Raw genomic sequence first — 23,004 nt, 5'->3', positions numbered from 1 at the left:
ATCTTGGAAATAGAATAGACAAAATGCAAGAAACAGTTAACAAGGACCTAGAAGAACTAAAGATGAATCAAGCATCGATTAAAAACACAATAAATGAAATAAAAAATACTCTAGATGGGATCAATAGCAGAATAACTGAGGCAGAAGAACGGATAAGTGAGGTGGAAGATAAAATAGTGGAAATAACTGCTGCAGAGCAAAATAAAGAAAAAAGAATGAAAAGAACAGAGGACAGTCTCAGAGACCTCTGGGACAACATTAAACGCACCAACATTCGAATTATAGGGGTTCCAGAAGAAGAAGAGAAAAAGAAAGGGACTGAGAAAATATTTGAAGAGATTATAGTTGAAAACTTCCCTAATATGGGAAAGGAAATAGTTAATCAAGTCCAGGAGGCACAGAGAGTCCCATACAGAATAAATCCAAGGAGAAATACGCCAAGACACATATTAATCAAACTGTCAAAAATTAAACACAAAGAAATCATATTAAAAGCAGCAAGGCAAAAACAACAAATAACACACAAGGGAATCCCCATCAGGATAACAGCTGATCTCTCAGCAGAAACTCTACAAGCCAGAAGGGAGTGGCAGGACATAATTAAAGTGATGAAGGAGAAAAACCTGCAACCAAGATTACTCTACCCAGCAAGGATCTCATTCAGATTTGATGGAGAAATTAAAACGTTTACAGACAAGCAAAAGCTGAGAGAGTTCAGCACCACCAAACCAGCTTTACAACAAATGCTAAAGGAACTTCTCTAGGCAAGAAACACAACAGAAGTAAAAGACCTACAATAATGAACCCAAAACAATTAAGAAAATGGGAATAGGAACATACATATCGATAATTACCTTAAATGTAAATGGACTAAATGCTCCCACCAAAAGGCACAGAGTGGCTGAATGGATACAAAAACAAGACCCATCTATATGCTGTCTACAAGAGACCCACTTCAGACCTAGAGACACATACAGACTGAAAGTAAGGGGATGGAAAAAGATATTCCATGCAAATGGAAACCAAAAGAAAGCTGGAGTAGCAATTCTCATATCAGACAAAATAGACTTTAAAATAAGGACTACTAGAAGAGACAAAGAAGGACACTACATAATGATCAAGGGATCGATCCAAGAAGAAGATATAACAATTGTAAATATTTATGCACCGAACATAGGAGCACCTCAATACATAAGGCAAATACTAACAGCCATAAAAGGAGAAATTGACAGTAACACAATCATAGTAGGGGACTTTAACACCCCACTTTCACCAATGGACAGATCATCCAAAATGAAAATAAATAAGGAAACACAAGCTTTAAATGATACATTAAACAAGATGGACTTAATTGATATTTATAGGACATTCCATCCAAAAACAACAGAATACACATTTTTCTCAAGTGCTCATGGAACATTCTCCAGGATAGATCATATCTTGGGTCACAAATCAAGCGTTGGTAAATTTAAGAAAATTGAAATTGTATCAAGTATCTTTTCCGACCACAATGCTATGAGACTAGACATCAATTACAGGAAAAGGTCTGTAAAAAATACAAACACATGGAGGCTAAACAATACACTACTTAATAACGAAGTGATCACTGAAGAAATCAAAGAGGAAATTAAAAAATACCTAGAAACAAATGACAATGGAGACACGACGACCCAAAACCTATGGGATGCAGCAAAAGCAGTTCTAAGAGGGAAGTTTATAGCAATACAATCCCACCTTAAGAAACAGGAAACATCTCGAATAAACCACCTAACCTTGCACCTAAAGCAATTAGAGAAAGAAGAACAAAAACATCCCAAAGTTAGCAGAAGGAAAGAAATCATAAAAATCAGATCAGAAATAAATGAAAAAGAAATGAAGGAAACGATAACAAAGATCAATAAAACTAAAAGCTGGTTCTTTGAGAAGATAAACAAAATTGATAAACCATTAGCCAGACTCATCAAGAAAAAAAGGGAGAAGACTCAAATCAATAGAATTAGAAATGAAAAAGGAGAAGTAACAACTGACACTACAGAGATACAAAAGATCATGAGAGATTACTATAAGCAACTCTATGCCAATAAAATGGACAACCTGGAAGAAATGGACAAATTCTTAGAAATGCACAACCTGCCAAGACTGAATCAGGAAGAAATAGAAAATATGAACAGACCAATCACAAGCACTGAAATTGAAACTGTGATAAAAAATCTTCCAACAAACAAAAGCCCAGGACCAGATGGCTTCACAGGCGAATTCTATCAAGCATTTAGAGAAGAGCTAACACCTATCCTTCTGAAACTCTTCCAAAATATAGCAGAGGGAGGAACACTCCCAAACTCATTCTACGAGGCCACCATCACCTTGATACCAAAACCAGGCAAGGATGTCACAAAGAAAGAAAACTACAGGCCAATATCACTGATGAACATAGATGCAAAAATCCTCAACAAAATACTAGCAAACAGAATCCAACAGCACATTAAAAGGATCATACACCATGATCAAGTGGGGTTTATTCCAGGAATGCAAGGATTCTTCAATATACGCAAATCAATCAACGTGATACACCATATTAACAAATTGAAGGAGAAAAACCATATGATCAATAGATGCAGAGAAAGCTTTCGACAAAATTCAACACCCATTTATGATAAAAACCCTGCAGAAAGTAGGCATAGAGGGAGCTTTCCTCAACATAATAAAGGCCATATATGACAAACCCACAGCCAGCATCGTCCTCAATGGTGAAAAACTGAAACCATTTCCACTAAGATCAGGAACTAGACAAGGTTGCCCACTTTCACCACTCTTATTCAACCTAGTTTTGGAAGTTTTAGCCACAGCAATCAGAGAAGAAAAGGAAATAAAAGGAATCCAAATTGGAAAAGAAGAAGTAAAGCTGTCACTGTTTGCAGATGACATGATACTATACATAGAGAATCCTAAAGATGCTACCAGAAAACTACTAGAGCTAATCAATGAATTTGGTAAAGTTGCAGGATACAAAATTAATGCACAGAAATCTCTGGCATTCCTATATACTGATGATGAAAAATCTGAAAGTGAAATCAAGGAAACACTCCCATTTACCATTGCAACAAAAAGAATAAAATATCTAGGAATAAACCTACCTAAGGAGACTAAAGACCTGTATGCAGAAAATTATAAGACACTGATGAAAGAAATTAAAGATGATACAAATAGATGGAGAGATGTACCATGTTCTTGGATTGGAAGAATCAACATTGTGAAAATGACTCTACTACCCAAAGCAATCTACAGGTTCAATGCAATCCCTATCAAACTACCACTGGCATTTTTCACAGAACTAGAACAAAAAATTTCACAATTTGTATGGAAACACAAAAGACCCCGAATAGCCAAAGCAATCTTGAGAACGAAAAATGGAGCTGGAGGAATCAGGCTCCCTGACTTCAGACTATACTACAAAGCTACAGTAATCAAGACAGTATGGTACTGGCACAAAAACAGAAAGATAGATCAATGGAACAGGATAGAAAGCCCAGAGTTAAACCCACGGACATATGGTCACCTTATCTTTGATAAAGGAGGCAGGAATGTACAGTGGAGAAAGGACAGTCTCTTCAATAAGTGGTGCTGGGAAAACTGGATAGGAACATGTAAAAGTATGAGATTAGATCACTCCCTAACACCATACACAAAAATAAGCTCAAAATGGATTAAAGACCTAAATGTAAGGCCAGACACTATCAAACTCTTAGAGGAAAACATAGGCAGAACACTCTATGACATAAATCACAGCAAGATCCTTTTGGACCCACCTCCTAGAGAAATGGAAATAAAGACAAAAATAAACACATGGGACCTAATGAAACTTAAAAGCTTTTGCACAGCAAAGGAAACCATAAACAAGACCAAAAGACAACCCTCAGAATGGGAGAAAATATTTGCAAATGAAGCAACTGACAAAGGATTAATCTCCAAAATTTATAAGCAGCTCATGCAGCTCAATAACAAAAAACAAACAACCCAATCCAAAAATGGGCAGAAGACCTAAATAGACATTTCTCCACAGAAGATATACAGACTGCCAACAAACACATGAAAGGATGCTCAACATCTTTACTCATTAGAGAAATGCAAATCAAAACTACAATGAGATATCATCTCACACCAGTCAGAATGGCCATCATCAAAAAATCTAGAAACAATAAATGCTGGAGAGGGTGTGGAAAAAAGGGAACACTCTTGCACTGCTGGTGGGAATGTGAATTGGTACAGCCGCTATGGAGAACGGTATGGAGGTTCCTTAAAAAACTACAAATAGAACTTCCATATGACCCAGCAATCCCACTACTGGGCATATACCCTGAGAAAACCATAATTCAAAAAGAGACATGTACCAAAATGTTCATAGCAGCCCTATTTACAATAGCCCGGAGATGGAAACAACCTAAGTGTCCATCATCGGATGAATGGGTAAAGAAGATGTGGCACATATATACAATGGAATATTACTCAGCCATAAAAAGAAATGAAATTGAGCTATTTGTAATGAGGTGGATAGACCTAGAGTCTGTCATACAGAGTGAAGTAAGTCAGAAAGAGAAAGACAAATACTGTATGCTAACACATATATATGGAATTTAAGAAAAAAAAATGTCATGAAGAACATAGGGGTAAGACTGGAATAAAGACACAGACCTACTAGAGAATGGACTTGAGGATATGGGGAGGGGGAAGGGTAAGCTGTGACAAAGTGAAAGAGCGGCATGGACATATATACACTACCAAACGTGAGGTAGATAGCTAGTGGGAAGCAGCCGCATAGCACAGGGAGATCAGCTCGGTACTTTGTGACCGCCTGGAGGGGTGGGATAGGGAGGGTGGGAGGGAGACGCAAAAGGGAGGGGATATGGAAACATATGTATATGTATAACTGATTAAATTTGTTATAAAGCAAAAAAATAAAATAAAATAAAATTAAAAAAATAAAAAATAAATAAAACATGCCTCTTTAGCATGCTGACAAAAGAATTAATAAAGCGATCTAAGAAACTTACGGAAAAGTTTATTTGAGCCAAACTGAGGATTATAACTCAGGAACAACCTCTCAGAGAGCTTGCAGAACTGTTCTGCCCATTAGAGGTCAAAGCACAGTTATATAGGTTTTTGAGACAGGGCTGTACATTAAATGACATATTTTACACAGTTTACGCAACCTAGATCTACAGGTACAAACAGTAGTGGGTCATGGGTCATCATGACTCCTTACAAGATTAAGAAGGGAGGTTATCTCCTAAGGAGTTGTGACCATTGATGGGATTAGAAGGAATATTTTTTCCTAAGGAGATCTGAATAATGCAGATGTTCAATACACACTAAAGGGGAGGGAATTTTGTCATCTTGCCATAAATTATGAATTTTATTTCAACAAGCTTAAGAATTATTTTAGGCTAAGTAATAAAAAACAAAAAACAAAAACAAACAAACAAAAAAACCCAGCAGACAGAAAACAAGCTCTGAAAACCAGTAGAAGCAATTCACATTTACAAGGGAAATCTCCAAAAAAAAAAAAAAAAAAATGACTGCCATCGCCAGCTCTGTCTCCCAGTTCCCCTTCTCCTGAGGTAACCAGCTATCATTTTCTTGTTTACTCTTCCAAAGAGATTCTGTGCATACATAAATATAAATAGGTGGATGGATGGATAGATAGACTGATCAGTAGACAGACCAACCATCCCTTCCTTTAAAAATCTCATAGGTGCTGTTCTGCCCCTTGCTTCTTTCTACTAAAAAATTTTATCTTAGTGATTGTTCCTTATCAGTTTATAAAGATCTCTCTCATTCTCTTTAATACTTAGTATTCCATAGACAAAAACTTTGATGAGATGACATTTGTTGTAACAGGATTTGATCTGTTTCTTTTTTTTAAGGAAGTAAGATCGTCTCTATAAAGGCTTAACATGGTTTTTTTTTGTTGTTTTTTTTTTGGTTGCGTTGGGTCTTCGTTGCTGCACATGGGCTTTCTGTAGTTGTGGTGAGCAGGGGCTGCTCTTCATTGTGGTGACTTCTTGTTGAGGAGCACGGGCTCTAGGCATGCAGGCTTCAGTAGTTGTGGCACGCAGGCTCAGTAGTTGTGGCTCATGGGCTCTAGAGTGCAGGCTCAGTAGTTGTGGCACACGGGCTTAGTTGCTATGTGGCATGTGGGATCTTCCTGGACCAGGGGTTGAACCCATGTCCCCTGCATTGGCAGGCGGATTCTTAACCACTGCGCCACCAGGGAAGTCCCTTAACATGTTTCTTAAACTTCATTTTTTAACTTAAAAAATTTAACCTTTGAAATTTAGTAAACTCCATCTATGTTAGAAGCAATTTATAACTTGCATTTAAAGGCAGATACATTTTTTTCTCCCAGATGCTACAGACTTTTGTTATACAGTTTTCTATTACACGTACGTAAAGTATTATACGTACATACATTCAGTTTACCTTCTCTTTTATGGGAGGGAAACTAAAAAGAATGCATGCTTTATAGTTATGTAATGTAGTTAGTTGGTTGCATCATACTAAAAATTTCCTTTTAAGAATTGTTAAATATTCCTATCATATCTAATTTATTAACATTTAAAATGGGTATGCAGATGCCCTTTAGATGAGTAGTGCTTGCTATTCACCAAAGAATTTTGTATGGTGGTTTCATTGTTGCCTGTTTTTTTTCCCACTAACATTTGTATTTTGTAACGTAATCTTTTGAAATAAAGCATAGAATGTAACGGCAAGATCACTCTTGAAAGACAAAATACCCTTTTCTGAGGAATCTGAAGGCTTAGTGTCTTCTTGTAATGCTTTATTTAGAAATGATGTGTAGTTTTGCAAAGCAAGATGTCAGAAGGACAAGGTAACATCTTTTGCAAATCAGCCCTCCAATGTTATAACAAGTTTTTCACTTCTTAGGTCCCAGTAGAAATTAGTGTCTGTTTTAATTTTTTTTCTTCAGTGATGTCTTATGTATCTTATAATGGGGTCTTGAGAGAGTCGTATAGAAATTTGTTTTAGCAGGTGTTTTTCATCTTTGAATTTGCCCTTATGTACAGGGAAATATTATTTATATGACTGGGCTGACTCTAGGGATTTATGCTTTATAAGACAGTAATTGTTAAACTGTATTCTCATCTAGAAAGAAATTTTAGTACATTAGAGCGTCATGAGAAGGCTGTCCTCAAGATCCACACCACATGGCCATGAAAATATTGAAATAATATACTTTAGGTTGTATGATGAACCTAAAACTAAAATTTATATAGTGTTAACTAATGTTACACAGTCCATTGTATTATGGGGGGGAAATCCTTTGCAGTAGTGTTTGAAGCCCAAAGTTCCCAAGTTGTTTTTCATAAGTTTCTGGCCACATAGAAACCAAATTATTCTAAATAAAAAGCTGCAAAAACTACCAGACCACCCAAATACTCATTAAGTTTGCTGAAGGTGTCCTATGGTTTAAAATCCACTTCTTCCAATTTTAAATACTTGGAATCTCTTGGAATGGCTAACATTCAATTTAGGAATTAAAACATAAGCTTCTTATATACCTTATATTTCCCTTTTATTTAAACCTCTGAAAGTCTAAGTATAAACTGTTTAGGCTGAAGATACACGTAACGCTCTGTGTATATGTTTTAATGCATCATAACTATAATTTTGGTGCATTGCTTCCTAGGTTTATGTTCTGGTGACAAAGTACCCCATTCCTTAAGCATGTGTTCTCCTCCCATGTTTTTTTCATAAACAGGGTTCATAGTGAAATCACCCCCCACTGACCCCCAAATCCCTTCGCATATGTTTGCCAATTACGACATTTCTTTATCATTCTTTTAACCACATCAGAGAGGGTTGGTACTCACGGCACACTGTCTCTCAGAAGAGTATCTGGAAGAACACACCTTTACGTACGTGCTGGAAAATAGAAACATCTCTGTGTGGTTGTGCTTCTTCAGTCTTCCTTCTTGGACGTGGGAGAATGGTATTAACTTCTCTCTAATCTTTAGAAGTCTGCTCTTGTAGGTTTTGCTAAAATGCCCTTGGGTCGGAAAATTGTGTTGAGTTAATTGAATATGACTTTAGAATTCAGGTTCATCTGATTTGAGCCTTTCAGTTCACAGGTGAGGAAACTGATTTAGCATTGAGCTTGAGGATATTAGACATAATTTCAGTTATAATCAGCTTTAATAAAAAGGTTACTCAAATATTATGAAATATTTCCTCTTGTCCTACAAAGTCCATGTTTAGTATTTGTATGTATATAAATATATTTATTTACTTATTTATTTTATGAGGGAATTAAAGGCTTAGTGAATCTTGAACTTTAGGAACCACCATACTTAAACAGTTAATTTCTGTTAATTTTGGACTAAAATCAGAGTGGACTTAAAGCAATCTGGTTGTTTGGAATTGGATTCCAGACTCATTGGAGAATAAAGAAGCATGCATATTAATCACTTGGTAAGGCTTTTGGTAGAACTCTGGATTTGAACTGCTCTCTTGTAACTAAAATCATATAGTATTGCAATTACTACTATCCATGCCAAAGATGGGGAGCAGTCACTTCTCCTGACCAATCTTGCATGTCAATTAAAATGTGGGCAAGAACATAACCAGCCAAGATACGCCTGAACACCCACAGGGGTAAATTAAAGTCAATCATAAACTGTAGGAATTTCACCTAAGCATCTGTTAGATTCAGCACAGAGCTCTGGAGTGGAAATGAGAACGGGGGAGCTGTACACGGAGAGACTGGAAGGGTGAAGATGAAGGAAGGTTTTGTGTTAATAGAACCCTCTTCTTCTTAATTTTGTTAAATTAAAAATAACTTATTTGGCTTCTTTCCAAACTTGGCCGAGACACTTGGCTACAAGAGCAGCGCCTTAAAAAACTCTTTCATTTATAGTTGATCAAAAGCGGAGTCACTTTGGCATTTATTTGGCTCTTGGTATTCTAAAGAGGATAAGCTTCCTTCTCTTTTCTTTCCTAGATTGCTCTTAAAACAGGGGTTGAGGTACTTAGTTAAAAGAAAGAGAGGGAGGGAGGCAGGGAGGAAGGAAGGAAGGAAACCATGTATATTTTAAAATTTTTATTGCTTATTACGAACTATTACAATTTCAGTATATTACGGTCTTGATTCGTCTGGCCTCTCTCCCCCTCACTTTCTTCTCTCACTTGCTTACTACGTTGTCTGAGGCTCACTCTAGTTAGCACACACCAGTGCTTTTGGTTGTAAAAGAGGCTAAAAACTTTGAAATAGAGAATCCATTTATATGAACTAACGGATTTAATGTGGTTATAGGTTAAACATCATAATACATATATTACTCCGTCTTGCTTTCATGTAAGCCTTTCAGATTACCTCCGCTTTTTTTTTTAATACTAAGTCTACATTTTTTGTTCCAAAAAATGTATACAAATCATTGGTATATGTGTGGATAAAGAAAGCATAAAAGACCGTGGAATTTTCTTGATAGAATTCAATTATTTCTTGGCTACTGTAGTGGAATATTTAAAAGGCAATATTGGGGGCTCCCCTGGTGGCGCAGTGGTTGAGAGTCCGACTGCCGATGCAGGGGACGCGGGATCGTGTCCCGGTCAGGGAGGATCCCACATGCCGCGGAGCGGCTGGGCCCGTGAGCCATGGCCGCTGAGCCTGCGCGGCCAGAGCCTGTGCTCCGCAACGGGAGAGGCCACAACAGTGAGAGGCCCACGTACAGCAAAAAAAAAAAAAAAAAGGCAATGTTGGGCTTCCCTGGTGGCGCAGTGGTTGAGAACCCGCCTGCCAATGCAGGGGACACGGGTTCGAGCCCTGGTCCAGGAAGACCCCACATGCCACGGAGCAACTAAGCCCCTGCGCCACAACTACTGAGCCTGCGCTCTAGAGCCCACATGCCACAACTACGGAGCCCGTGCGCCTAGCCCATGCTCCACAACAAGAGAAGCCACCGCAGTGAGAAGCCTGTGCACCGCAACGAAGACTAGTCCCCGCTCGCCACAACTAGAGAAAAGCCCCCGCGCAGCAACAAAGACCCAACACAGCCAAAAATAAATAAATAAATAAATAAGTTAAAAAAAAAAAAAGCTTTAAAAAGGCAACGTTGTAAGTGAGACGCACACACAGCCGTCATTACCACCCCAGCCTTCCAAATCTGCAAAACACTTGCTGTATTTCTCAAAGATTGACCGTAACATGTTTTAGCTAGCCTGACTCATTCTATTCAAGGAGAAATGTCCCAGATTGTTAACACTGGGGTCTCAAAGAAGTGTAATAGTATCTTAATAGGATTTATCTAAAACTTTTTATTGGAAGTTTTACTTGCCTATAGGCGATTTCTTTCAAGTTTGGGGCATGTATTCATTTGCATGACAATGTTTTGGGTATATGAAATTAAAACTAATGTCATGGTCTGCTCTAAAATATCTAGGCCAGTATGTATGTAGGGTTTTTGGGAATCTTGGAGGTTACTGAAATCTGTAGTTATGTGTCCATACTTTGGCATATTATTGCATATTGGCAAAGAAGATCTTTTGGAGGGCCTCCCTGGTGGCGCAAGTGGTTGAGAGTCCGCCTGCCGATGCAGGGGATACGGGTTCGTGCCCCGGTCTGGGAGGATCCCATATGCCGCGGAGCGGCTGGGCCCGTGAGCCATGGCCGCTGGGCCTGCGCATCCGGAGCCTGTGCTCCGCAACGGGGGAGGCCACAACAGTGAGAGGCCCGCATACCGCAAAAAGAAAAAAAAAAAAAAAAAAAAAAAAAAGAAGATCTTTTGGGCAGCAGTAACTTATGCTAATGGATTATTGTCCTCTGGCAGTAAGTTAGCAGGCTTTTTTGTACTATACAACTAATTAATGAAATCCATAACTTCATTTGATATTTACATAAATTGAATTTAAAAATTTAGTATCAACTTTATTAAGGTATAATTCACATGCCATCCAGTTCACCTATTTAAGCTGTATAAGTCAAGGGTTTTTAGTCTATTCAGAGTTGTGCAACCATAATCACAAATTAATTTCGGACCATTTTCATCACTCCAGAAAGAAACCACGTAACCTTTAGCAGTCATTTTCCAGTTCCCTCCCGCTCCTCTTCTCCCAGCCCTAGGAAACCACTAATCTACTTTTCTGCCTCTCAGTTTGCCTATTCGGAACATTTCATGTAAATGGACTTTATATGATACATGGTCTTTGGTTTCTTTCAGTTCATGTAACATTTAAGGTTCATCAGTGTTGTCACATGTATAAGTACCTTGTTACTTGTTACTGCCAGATTTTTGTTTTTAAGTTTATTTTGGTATTTTCTTTCCCCTAGCTCCATTCTTGCTGTTTTCATTGTGAAATAAGCCCTAAGGTCTCTAATCGTAATTATTACGATTTCAGAGAGTAAACCAGTTCACTTCTCTAAGCCACAAAGCAGTAATCTGCATGCTTTTGAGCATTTCCCAGTTGATCTCTATGTTACAAGACAGGAGTTTTTATTTTTTAACAGTCTTTTCACAAAATGTGATCTTAGCTACTGCCAGTGGCAAGCCACGGTGAACCAGGCTTACCATTGTGACTGCAAATTAGTTCATTGCAATATAGTTTGTACCAGTGGCTTTTTTTTTTTGTTTGTTTGTTTGTTTTTTACAAATAAAAAGAGTTTAGGTCATTTCTCTAAGCTTTCATTAGTGGTTCTTTACTAGGGAATACCTGTATATTAATCAGAAAAAGAATTCCTAGTCCTCCCATCACATATGGATTTGTAAACATCAAATTGCATGAAAGATGAAGTTCTTCAGAGTTTGCATGACTATTCGAGAAGATTTATATACTCTGTGTTAATCTTGATTGTTTGTTTGTTTGTTTTTGAATATGCATCTTCTTCAGGACCCTCCGAAAAATAATACGTGCAAAAGGTTGGTATTCCCTTAATAGATTTCTTTATGCTCAACATACTGTGTGGCAAAGAGGTTCTTCCATAAATATACATGTGTAACATAACTTAGAGTACAGTTTGACAGCTCATTCTTTTTTGGTCAAAATAATTACAAATTCAGTAGTTCCTTAGCTTTAGCAAAATTAATTTTTACAATTTTAGTCATCTTGAGTAATCTCAAAAAAGTTCTTGCCTTGAGTAATTTTTAAATCTTGTTGTGACATAAATTAGAATCACATGTAGTAAGAGGTAAGTATGCATGGACAAGTACTACTGTTAATTCAGGCCCAGTCTCTGTAGCTCAGCCAAGCTATGCAACTTCCACTAAAAACTTAATCTCATTTAATCCTCACAACCACTCTGCACCTACCTTACATATTATAAATGTAATAATAAATGTAAAAATGTATTATTACATTTTACAGAAGAAAAAAATTGTGTATTGCAGTCATGTTCAGGAATGTGTGCTTTCTCAAAGGTTTACTTATGCCTTGCAGTAATGTTACTAACACAGTAGTATTAGCCCTGAAAGGTATACACTTGTCATCCCTTAAGTGTCTCTACTTGAGATAGAATCCTTGGCTTGTAAAAATTTATAGAGATTATATAGAGCTGTTTTATCTTTCTGAGAACCCACTTAAAGCATTTCATAGAGAGAGAGAAAATATGTCTTTTTTTCCCATAAAAGTACCATGTCTTTTTTGTTTGAGGTGATGGACAGAATATTTTTAAAAAGTGGAAATTAAAGGAAACTGTTAGTAACTTCAGCTTTCTTAATATTAAGGATTTATGCTCATCTAAAAGCTCCATAAAGAATTTGAAAATACAGGCCATAAACTTGCAGTAGACTTACACTATACTTAAAACTGATTAAAAATTACTATGTAGAATACATGAAGAATTTTTACAAATCAATTAAAAAATAACTTAGTAGAATATGAGAAAAAGACCTAAACAAGCACCTTACAGAAGAGGAAGCACAAATATAAGCATATGGATAAAAAAGGTTTAATTTCATTTGTCATCAGAGAGATGCAGATTAAAATCATAGGGTATATTTCACACCTGCCAGATTGGTGAAAATTTTTAAAAATTCTAAAAATAAGAGTTGTTTAGGAAGTGTATTACCAATATTCTTAGGCCCTCTTTAGGGTCTTAGGGAGATGTAAATGGGTACAATCCCTGTGGAAAACAATTTGGCATTATCAAGTAAATTTGACAATATAATAACTTCTGACCCAGCAGTTGCATTTCTAGGAATATATACACACTCAAGAGAAATGTGTGTACAAGTATACCAGTGAACACGTACTAGAATGCTCATAGCAACATTATTCAAGATATTAAAATATTGGAAACAACCCAAATAACCACTCATTAGTAAAATGAATGAATTCATTCTGGGATATTCATATAGTGGAATACTTCAAAGCAATAAAAATAACTGAGTCAGGGCCTCCCTGGTGGCGCAGTGGTTGAGAGTCCGCCTGCCGATGCAGGGGATGCGGGTTCGTGCCCCGGTCTGGGAGGATCCCATATGCCGCGGAGCGGCTGGGCCCGTGAGCCATGGCCGCTGGGCCTGCGCGTCCGGAGCCTGTGCTCCGCAACGGGAGAGGCCACAACAGTGAGAGGCCCGCATACCGCAAAAAGAAAAAAAAAAAAAAATAAAAAAATAACTGAGTCACAACTATGTGCAATAACCTGAATAAATCTGAATGAAGAGCGTTCTGTCTTATGGCCAGGTAGTTGTTGTTGAATCTGTATCTCCTTTGGTGCAGTATAAGTGCGTTTCCTCTGGTTCTGTTCTCAGTGGCCGTAAAGTTCCAAAGGATTATATGAGGATTGGTGGTCAACCATTCTCAGTCTTGTGCACTGAAGACTTTATCTTCCGTGTTTTGAACTCTTTTGTCCCTTGTGGCTGCCCTGGAAGATACCTGAATTCATTACTCTTCTGGGGAGATTACTTTTTAAGTTTCCCTGTGCCATATTGCTGTTGTACATACTGACCCACTTGCTTGTGTCTTTAAACAAAGCTACCTGGCTGACATTCAAAACTTGTCCAGAACAGCTTTCTGCCATACTTAAATGTACAAAGTGCTAGGCATGTTTAGGCAAAGAGAATCATTTTTATTATTGAACCTCAGCTGGTTTTTTGGGCTTCAAAGCCTTTTAATACCTAGACTGCATATGTCATAAGTGGAGGGGCAGCCAGGTCATTTGGATCATGGAAGAATTATACCTTAAAACTAGCAGAGCTAATAAGCTCTGTTAGAGAAGAAGGATCTTTTCAGCTGTGTGGCTTGCAGGATCTTAGTTCCCCAACCAGGGATTGAACCTGGGCCACCGCAGTGAAAGCGCAGAGTCTTAACCGCTGGACCGCCAAGGGGATCCCCAGGAAGGATTATTTTAAGGAGAATAATGACTGTCCTGAAACTCTGAGGAAAGATTCTTACAGGACTTTTTAAGCCAACTACCATTTATTTAACTTTATTAGAACTATCAGTATGTTGTGTGTGTGCATGTGTGTGTGGCCTATGTGTCTGAACTTAAGTAGGGATTAAGAGGATGGGAATCAGGATAGGAATCAGACTGCTTGACCAACTTCCCTTTGTGATTTTGGGAGCAAAGCTTGTATTTCATATATAAAATGAGAATAATAATACCTATTTCATAGGATTGTTGTGAGGATTAAATTTTAAAAATACATGTGGGGCAGATGTAATATCATCAACAGTTGTGTTAGGTATCATTGGTTCTAAATTTATAATTATATACATAAAATGGTGGCTTTTTCCTGCTCAAAGATGTTAATTGTAGAATATGTGAAAAAGCATGTAGAAAAATTTAAACTCTTCATAATCCCGTAACCCAGAGATAACCACTTTATGTCTTTGTGAAAACATATATACTGAGGTGTGTATGTTTTTTTGGTATTATACCATACATTCCATTTTTAATCCTTTTAAAATTATTGTTTAACTTCAATCCAGATCTTTGGATTTTTTTTTATTTCCCCAAGTAAAATTCTTTGCTATAAAAATATTAAAATGTGAAAAATGTTTAAAATATTAAAATGTGAATGTTGAAAGATAGGGTACATTTGGTATGAAATGTTCATGATTTTATTGCTTCTCCCTCCTACCCCCCCCAAACGTCTAGCTACTGGTCGTATTGGATCTTCCCCATCGTAGGTGCTATTCTCTTAGGTTTTCTGTATCGTTACTACATGGCGGAGAGCAAGTCCTCCTGAAGAGACCTTGTTGAAGTCTGGAAAGCACATCTACTTGGGAGTGAGAACTAGACACTTGTTTGGAGGCTGCAGCGGTGCCCTCTTCTCGAATCCTGCCAATTGTATTCTTCTTCCTCGGACCCCAGACTGTTGGCCAGACATCCACCTCAGACCTGGGGCCAGTGTCCAAGTCATTTATCAGAGCCTTGCTCTCAAAGCACCTGCTCATTGTGTCCTTGCCTTTGTTTCCTCTCTTTACTCTTTTCCACGAGCACCTTTATGTTTCAAAACTTTCTTTTATAATTATAATCTATGTATCCTAGTGACATTGCCCTTCGGTAAAATTGCCTGCTTTCCAATACTTTGAATGCACATTCAACATACTTAACAGGGCATCACACTCTGGTTTTGAAGCTTTTCTTTTTCCCTTTTTCTTTTAAGTAAATATTATTTTAAAAATTATGACTTAATTATCATAAGAGGTTTAATTCATGAAGTCAGGTTGCACACCTGCGACTTAAAACACAACTGCAGAATGATCTTGTTCCTTGTTTATATTTGTTAAAACTGAGTGTAGCAGGGAGCCCTTGCCACCTCCTAAGGCCACCAAATGGTGCTGGGCAGAACTCTGCTTCCCTTTTGTTTATGGGGAGTGGAGAGAAACAGGAAGAGATGAATTGGGACGATAGAATGATGAATTCACGGTAATCTTTCTTTTGAAAAATATTGAAAAACACTACTTTTAGGACAGGAGTTTAGAAAAAGCACCAAAAACTTTATCCTTTCCTTTGGCACCAGTTCCTAGCCATCTTTTTTCTTTTCTTTTTTTTTTTTTTTTTTTAAACCCCTTACCATCTTGTATTGGTAAAATATAAAGTATGTGTTTAGAGCTTTACAGTTTTGTTAAAGGATTTTGCTCTTTTTTTGTTTATCAACTGGCAATTTTTTATTCCCGTTTTTACAGAAGTAAGAAACTCCAAATTGATCAAAGGTACAGTATTTAATCTTCTGTTTGCCCCAGTAAAACAACTCCCGTGGTAAAGCGGCATTCAGAGGGGGTAGATTGGGACAAGAGAATGTTTTCCATTTCATGTGTATTTTACCTCCATGGCTCCAATTTGTGGTTTTGTTGTTTTTTCCATTGAGAATAAAAAACTGGTAGTTTTTTTTTTTTTTTTTTCTCAGATGACTGTTTCATTGAGGAGTAGGTTATTATTTAGAGTTATGTTACTGTTTCTCCTTGGTTCGGACTTTATCTGGTGTATTTGACTGCTTTTTCCCCCCCCGTGGAAGCACCTGAGGAGGCCGTCCACTGGGAGCTTTCTGCCGACAACTGTGGTGATTTTTCCTCCCATCCTTTGAGGATGACCAGTCTACTCTGAGCCATCGTCACATGCAGCAGGAAGCAGTGTGGTTCAGGAAGGACCATGGGCACTGCTCAGCATCCTCCCCTATTCCTGCTTGCCAGGCACTTGACAGGACAGGAAGCTACACAGCACACCAGTGTCTGCCCATGCAAACTATTTAAGAAAAAGTTCAACCCAGGTCTTGTATCCTGTGATTTAGCAGTTGAGTGAATTCACAATTTGTAAAAATCATGTTAACCTGCTAATCGCACACTTGGTTATGACATTATGGAGAAATTTTAGGGGCTTTCTGGCTGACTTATATGTCAGGGATATGGGTACATTTTTTAAACATATATTTTTTTTTGATGTGGCCCATCTTTTAAAGTCTTTATTGAATTTGTTACAATATTGCTTCTGTTTTATGTTTTGGTTTTTTGGCCACAAGGCATGTGGGATCTTGACTCCCCGACCAGGGATCGAACCTGCACCCCCTGCATTGGAAGGTGAAGCCTCAACCACTGGACCGCCAGGGAAGTCCCTAAAACTTATATCTTTAGAAAATGTTTTGTATGTATTATAAGATGCCATTGTAAGACAATTTATTGAAAGAAAAATCTTTGGTTATTGTGTAACAGAGGTGGTGTGACTTGATGCTCCTCCAGGAAGGCAAGGAAGAGTTGCCTTGAATAAGAATTGATACGTAATTGCTGTAATCATTAAGTTGCGTGATCACATGGGCCCACACTGGGGTAGAAAAGAAGAACAAAGGAGTATTGAGGAGCTGGAAAGGGAACATTCAAGCTAAAACTAAGCCAGAAGATAACTTGGGTCAATTAAAAGTACGTTGGCAGTCCCCAAAACTGAATGAAAAACATCTGGCTTAGAAGAAATGTTAAAGAACGATATTCTTAAGTAAAATTTGTGTTTTTTTGATATTTTTAGGGTAAAGACCACTGCAAAAGGTACGTTTTTCTATTTCATATTGGTTGTCTTTTCCTGTTTATATCTGGACTTGTTTTTGTTCAGAGCCAGAGGAAAAGATTTTCAGACTTCGTCTCAACCATCCATGAAATCCATCCAATACCCAGGGCTTCTTTTGATCTCCTGCTAATATCATGTCACTTTGTATTATAAAAACCACTTTTGGGTCCATTTACTATTATTCTGCTGCCTACATAAACAACCAGGTAGAGCTTGTGTGAGTTTGCAGAGGTTTTTTTCTAAACAATAAAGTAATATAGTATGTTAGCCGAATCCCTCAAAAAGGACTTTTGTTTTAAGAAGTAGACAGGAATTCTCGAAACAGGCTTGACATTGGTGGGTTGTGAAAACCCCTCTGGAGAGACAGTGGAGCCAGTCCCTGTTGGCCGGCTGGGCCTCCTGGGATGTCTCTGGGGTGTTTGATTGTTTATTCCCAAGGAAGGCTCACTTCTGCCGCTCACCATACTGTACACATAATGGCTGGAGAGCACAAGAGGAGGAGATGAGGGGAAATTAGTGCCCCCAAAATAGGGATGTTAATGCTGGGTCCCAAAATTTCCTGCCCCTGTCTCTCAGGAATTGGTTTTGGTTTCCAAATGACTTACATCTGTAAAGACAGGAAAGTGGTACAGATAAAGTTTATACTGTGTTTAGTTCTAATTTGACCACTTAAGCAGCAACAAAAATGCATTGGAACCTATAATTTGAGCCGTAAAGTTCTTTCAGCCATTGTCACAAATCCACACGTTGTGAAATAAGAATATTGTTGAGTATATACTCAGTTCCCAAGTGGAGCAGTGAAAAATGCTTTACAGGCCAGATATATTATTACTTACATAGTATCTCATGCTTAAAATCTTAAGTGATACCTATCTGATTAAATTCCATTTTAGAAACGCAGAACTTTAATGTTCATTACTTCCTTCTCCAGGAGGAATGGATTCAGACATGTCTTGTCTCAACAGGAGATTGATCTTTTTTTTTTCTTCTTCTTTTTTTTTAACCATCTCGTTCTTTTGCCAAATACCACAGAAGTAATGGGAAGTTTAGTCACATTTGATGGTTGTGCCCTGGAAGAGCTTGGGTTTGTAATTTGGGGGGGTGATCTCAAAGGGAGGTTTCAAGAGAGGTATTTGTCAAGTCACCTACCCTACATCCAGCATCCCACTCATGAATTTTAGGAGCTGCTTTGTGCCTATACCTATACTCTACATTTGCTATTTAGGCAAAACATTATTATGATTATTTAATTTCCTTTTGACTTCACCCTCTGAGCAAGTAATATTAACATTCCTTTTGTGTATTCAGTAATGAAGTTTGTTTACCTATTTTATTTCAGCATATTTTGAACAAAGATCTTTGTCTCTTTCTTCTGGAATGTGCACACAGTGAATGTTTGTTAGAACTACACACAATAAAGATACTGTTTTCCTTTTCTCTCCCTGACTACAGTTATTTTTTTTTTTTACATTTATTTAGCTTTGCTCTTACATTTTATTTTTTGGCTGCGTTGGGTCTTCGTTGCTGTGTGCAGGCTTTCTCTAGTTGTGGCGAGCAGGGGCTACTCTTCGTTGCAGTGCACGGGCTTCTCATTGCAGTGGCTTCTCTTGTTGCAGAGCACCGGCTCTAGGTGCGTGAGCTTCAGTAGTTGTGGCATGTGGGCTCAGTAGTTGTGGTTCTTGGGCTCTAGAGTGCAGGCTCCATAGTTGCTTAGTTGCTTAGTTGCATAGGAGCTTAGTTGCTCCACGGCATGTGGGATAGTCCTGGACCAGGGCTAGAACCCGTGTCCCCTACATTGACAGGTGGATTCTTAACAACTTTGCCACCAGGGAAATCCCTACAGTTATTTAAAAAAAAAAAAAAAAAAAATTTTTTTTTTTTTTTTTTTAAGTAGAAATGTTGGTCCTGTAATTCTCAGGTGTTCTGGAAGAAAAGAATTTGAGAAGCATAAAAGTCACCTGTATCTATGCTACTACTGGGTTTAGTGTAACTGGATGGGGAGTTCTGCAGTTTTTCAGGATTCTTACTGCTGCTCTTTCCTTGACGTGAGTTGCGCATCTGATAATCCTGAGAGGCAGAAATCAAGACTTTTGCTGTACTAACGGATGTGAAGTGGCAACCAGGTAGACAGGTTGGGAGTTCTGTTTTTACTGAAACCATCTGGTAAAGAGAAGCCAGTTCAAGGTAATAATATATTGTTATCTGTAATGCCAGTCTTCAAATGGTTGTTTTTCTTGGAAACAGCTAAACTGTTGGGGAGAATTATACATTGAGATCGAAGTTCTAGTGACTATGTTAATAAAACAAGGTAAATAAACCATTTGTATAATTACCTTTAAAACATACTGATAGCATTCTAACATTACCAATGAGACATCGTTCCATAGGGCTTGGTTATTTCACTATCACATGAATTGAGGATTACTAACAGGAAAGGAAAGTCCCATTCTTATTACTAGTGTTTGAATCTAATGTTTAACCTTCAGTCATAATAATTCACATCACTCTTCCTGATGCTGAGTATTTAGCAGGTACTTGACAAATCCTGGTTGATTCCTGAAAACTTTAGGTTGAAGATTGTCATTTCAACTATGTAAATTTAAGGTAGGAAACACCTTGCCTTAAATTAAGAAACAAATGCAAATACAAATGCTGTTTGTTACAAGTGTGACAAGTGGCATTTTTGATCCATCAGTGCCAGTCTCAGAGCAGTTTCCTATTGTTTGTCCCTGGTTCTAATCTCTGTGACTGAAACACCATGGACCTGGAAAGAGAAACTTTTTTTTTTTTTTGGCGGTACATGGGCCTCTCACCGTTGTGGCCTCTCCCGTTGCGGAGCACAGGCTCCGGACGTGCAGGCTCAGCGGCCATGGCTCACAGACCTAGCCGCTCCATGGCATGTGGGATCTTCCCGGACCGGGGCACAAACCTGTGTCCCCTGCATCGGCAGGCGGACTCTCAACCACTGCGCCACCAGGGAAGCCCGAGAAAAATTTTTTTTTTTTTTTTTTTTTTTTTTTTTCTTTTTGCGGTATGCGGGCCTCTCACTGTTGTGGCCTCTCCCGTTGCGGAGCACAGGCTCCGGATGCGCAGGCCCAGCGGCCATGGCTTACGGGCCCAGCCGCTCCGCGGCATATGGGATCCTCCCAGACCGGGGCACGAACCCGTATCCCCTGCATCGGCAGGCGGACTCTCAACCACTGCGCCACCAGGGAGGCCCCCGAGAAAAAATTTTAAACCCAGCTTCCTGAATTTCATTTTTCTTTAGAGAAGCTTACTTTTGGGATCCTTTTTTTCTAGTTTCCTCATCAAAGTTTTTCAGAAAAGGAGGTGGCATTACTTACAAAACAATAGGATGATGTCCACAGTAAAAATGAATCTTCTTACAAACCTGCCCACTCTGATTTATTACCCAAGAAATCTAATAAGGAGCAGCACAGGAAAATGAGCTTTCTAAGACTTCCAATGTGACCCCCTTTTTCTTTCCTGAATCTTTTTTTTTAGGTGTTTTTTGTTTGTTTTTAGTTTTTGAATTTTTCCTACACTCGTTCTGCTCCATCTTGCCCCTTTAAACTGCATACTCTGTCTCATGGTTTACTAATAAGTGACACCTTAGCCACGCTTCTCTTCACTTTTAAGTAGTATGGTCCAAAAATGCACCCACTAGCCTGTTGTGGAAGACATTTGGAAGAAATTAAGCTGATTTGTTTTTAAGCCAGACCATGCATGTAAACTAGTACAGTTCTGTTTGAACATCTTTATTGACCTTCATTTAGGGCTAAAAGTCTACCACTGGACCTTTCATGTATGAGTCAGTAAATTTGCTTTTTGTCTTAAGCTAGTTCAGATTTCGTTTTTAAAACATATCCTAACTACAGTGGCCTCTGCAGCTTACCTGACCTTAAAATGCCTGCCTTGGTAACAAAGGGTTCTGCCTCTCCAAGTATACCTAAGCTCTCATAGGGCAGAGACTCATTTTTTTATTCTGTGCTAAGTCTCTTTGCAGAGAAGAAATATTCTTTACTTAAAAAAGATACACACTCATTATTTTTGTCATAGAATAAGATACATAAGTAAGGAACCTATTTAAGCTAACAGGTAAAAGGAAACTTGTTATGAATCAGTTATGAATGAGCATATGATGGAACTCAGGGTTAGGAAGCACAACTGGACCTCATGAGAACTAGGACCAGGAATCAGAAGACCAATAGAAATCAAGGTGGCTACATTAGTTTCCAGTCCAAACCTCTTATGGAAATTAATTCTTAGAAGTGAGAATATACTTGGCTAGATAGTATCAAGAGTGTCCATTTCTGATCCCATCAAGGGCAGGGGACCCATTCCTCAGCTTTGAATTGGCGAGGTGGATCATAGGGGAAGCAGATACCCAAGGCAGATGCTGTTATCACATACTTTGTGTTTTTTGTTTAAGTGTCTTCATTAATGGACTATACAACTTCTGAAGGAAGCATCTTTGCACCCCTCAGGGTGCCCTGCTTTATGCTGGGCCATAGGAAGGGCTAAGCATATTCAGTATGGTTTATCATGCTGTGTCTGAACGAACAACCTATCCAAATTTGTTTAATTGTCTGGGACTCCTAAGTAGAATTCTGAGATGAATCCCAATGCTGCCCACATCACTAACAACCGAAAAACCTCATTGACTCCTGCATCCCCACAAACCCATTTTGTTTTCTCTGTAAATAAATTCAGCTGCCAGTATTTATTGGTTTCATAGAAATATTTTAAATGAACTTTAATTTTTAGAGCAGTTTTAAATTTAGAAAAATTATGACAATAATGCAGAGAGTTCCCATAAACTTAGCACCCGGTTTCCCCTGTTACTAGCATCTTAAACATTAGTGTGGTACATTGGTTACAGTTAATGAACCAGTATCAGTACATTATTATCAAAGTCCACAATTTATTCATACTTCCTCAGTTTTTACCTAATGTCTTTTTTTCTGTTCTACTTTTACACTTAGTCATCATGTTTTCTTTGCCTCCTCTTGACTGTGACGGTTGCTCAGACTCTTGTTTGTGATGACCTTGACTATTTTGAGTATTGGTCAGGTACACCGTAGGATGCCCTCAATTGGAACTTGATATTTTTCTTATAATTAGACTGAGGTTATAGGTTCAGTTGGGGTGGGGGAAGCCTCTAGATGTAATTTGTTATTATTGCATCATGTCAAGGGTATATACTATCAATATGATTTATGAGACTGACCTTGATCAAAAGGATGAGGTAGTGTTTATTAGGGGTTTTTTGTTGTTGTTGACGTTAGTTGATTTACAATATTGTGTTAGTTTGTAGGTGTACAGCAAAATGATTTGACATATATATATATATATTCTTTTTTCAGATTCTTTTCCATTATAGGTGTTTATTAGGTTTCTTTTCTATAAAGTTACTCTTTGGAAGGAATTTTCCATACTGTTTCGTATTAGGAGGAAGTTACTATGGGCAGCCCACACTTAAGGAGTAGGGAGTTTCG

The 23,004-nt window shown here is 38.1% G+C and overlaps 2 protein-coding genes across 2 annotated transcripts in view; both read left to right on the top strand.

The window, feature by feature from the left end:
* NIP7 (nucleolar pre-rRNA processing protein NIP7) overlaps nt 1-18,944 on the top strand; it is a 106,171-nt gene extending 87,227 nt beyond the window's left edge. Inside the window, exon 7 of the transcript XR_014292206.1 lies at nt 16,141-18,944. The gene's annotated coding sequence lies outside the window, so the exon portion shown is untranslated. The remainder of the gene's footprint in view (nt 1-16,140) is intronic.
* CYB5B (cytochrome b5 type B) overlaps nt 1-18,944 on the top strand; it is a 39,941-nt gene extending 20,997 nt beyond the window's left edge. The window contains exons 4-5 of the mRNA XM_082607007.1: nt 11,899-11,927; nt 15,107-18,944. Coding sequence (XP_082463133.1) covers nt 11,899-11,927; nt 15,107-15,197 — 120 coding nt within the window. The 3' untranslated portion in view covers nt 15,198-18,944. The remainder of the gene's footprint in view (nt 1-11,898; nt 11,928-15,106) is intronic.
* Nucleotides 18,945-23,004: the final 4,060 nt, after the last annotated feature.

Source organism: Mesoplodon mirus, assembly GCF_964341445.2.
Source record: "Mesoplodon mirus genome assembly, chromosome: 19".
NCBI lineage: Eukaryota > Metazoa > Chordata > Mammalia > Artiodactyla > Ziphiidae > Mesoplodon > Mesoplodon mirus.
Note: the sequence above shows the minus strand (reverse complement) of the source record. Positions and strands in the feature narration are given on the sequence as shown.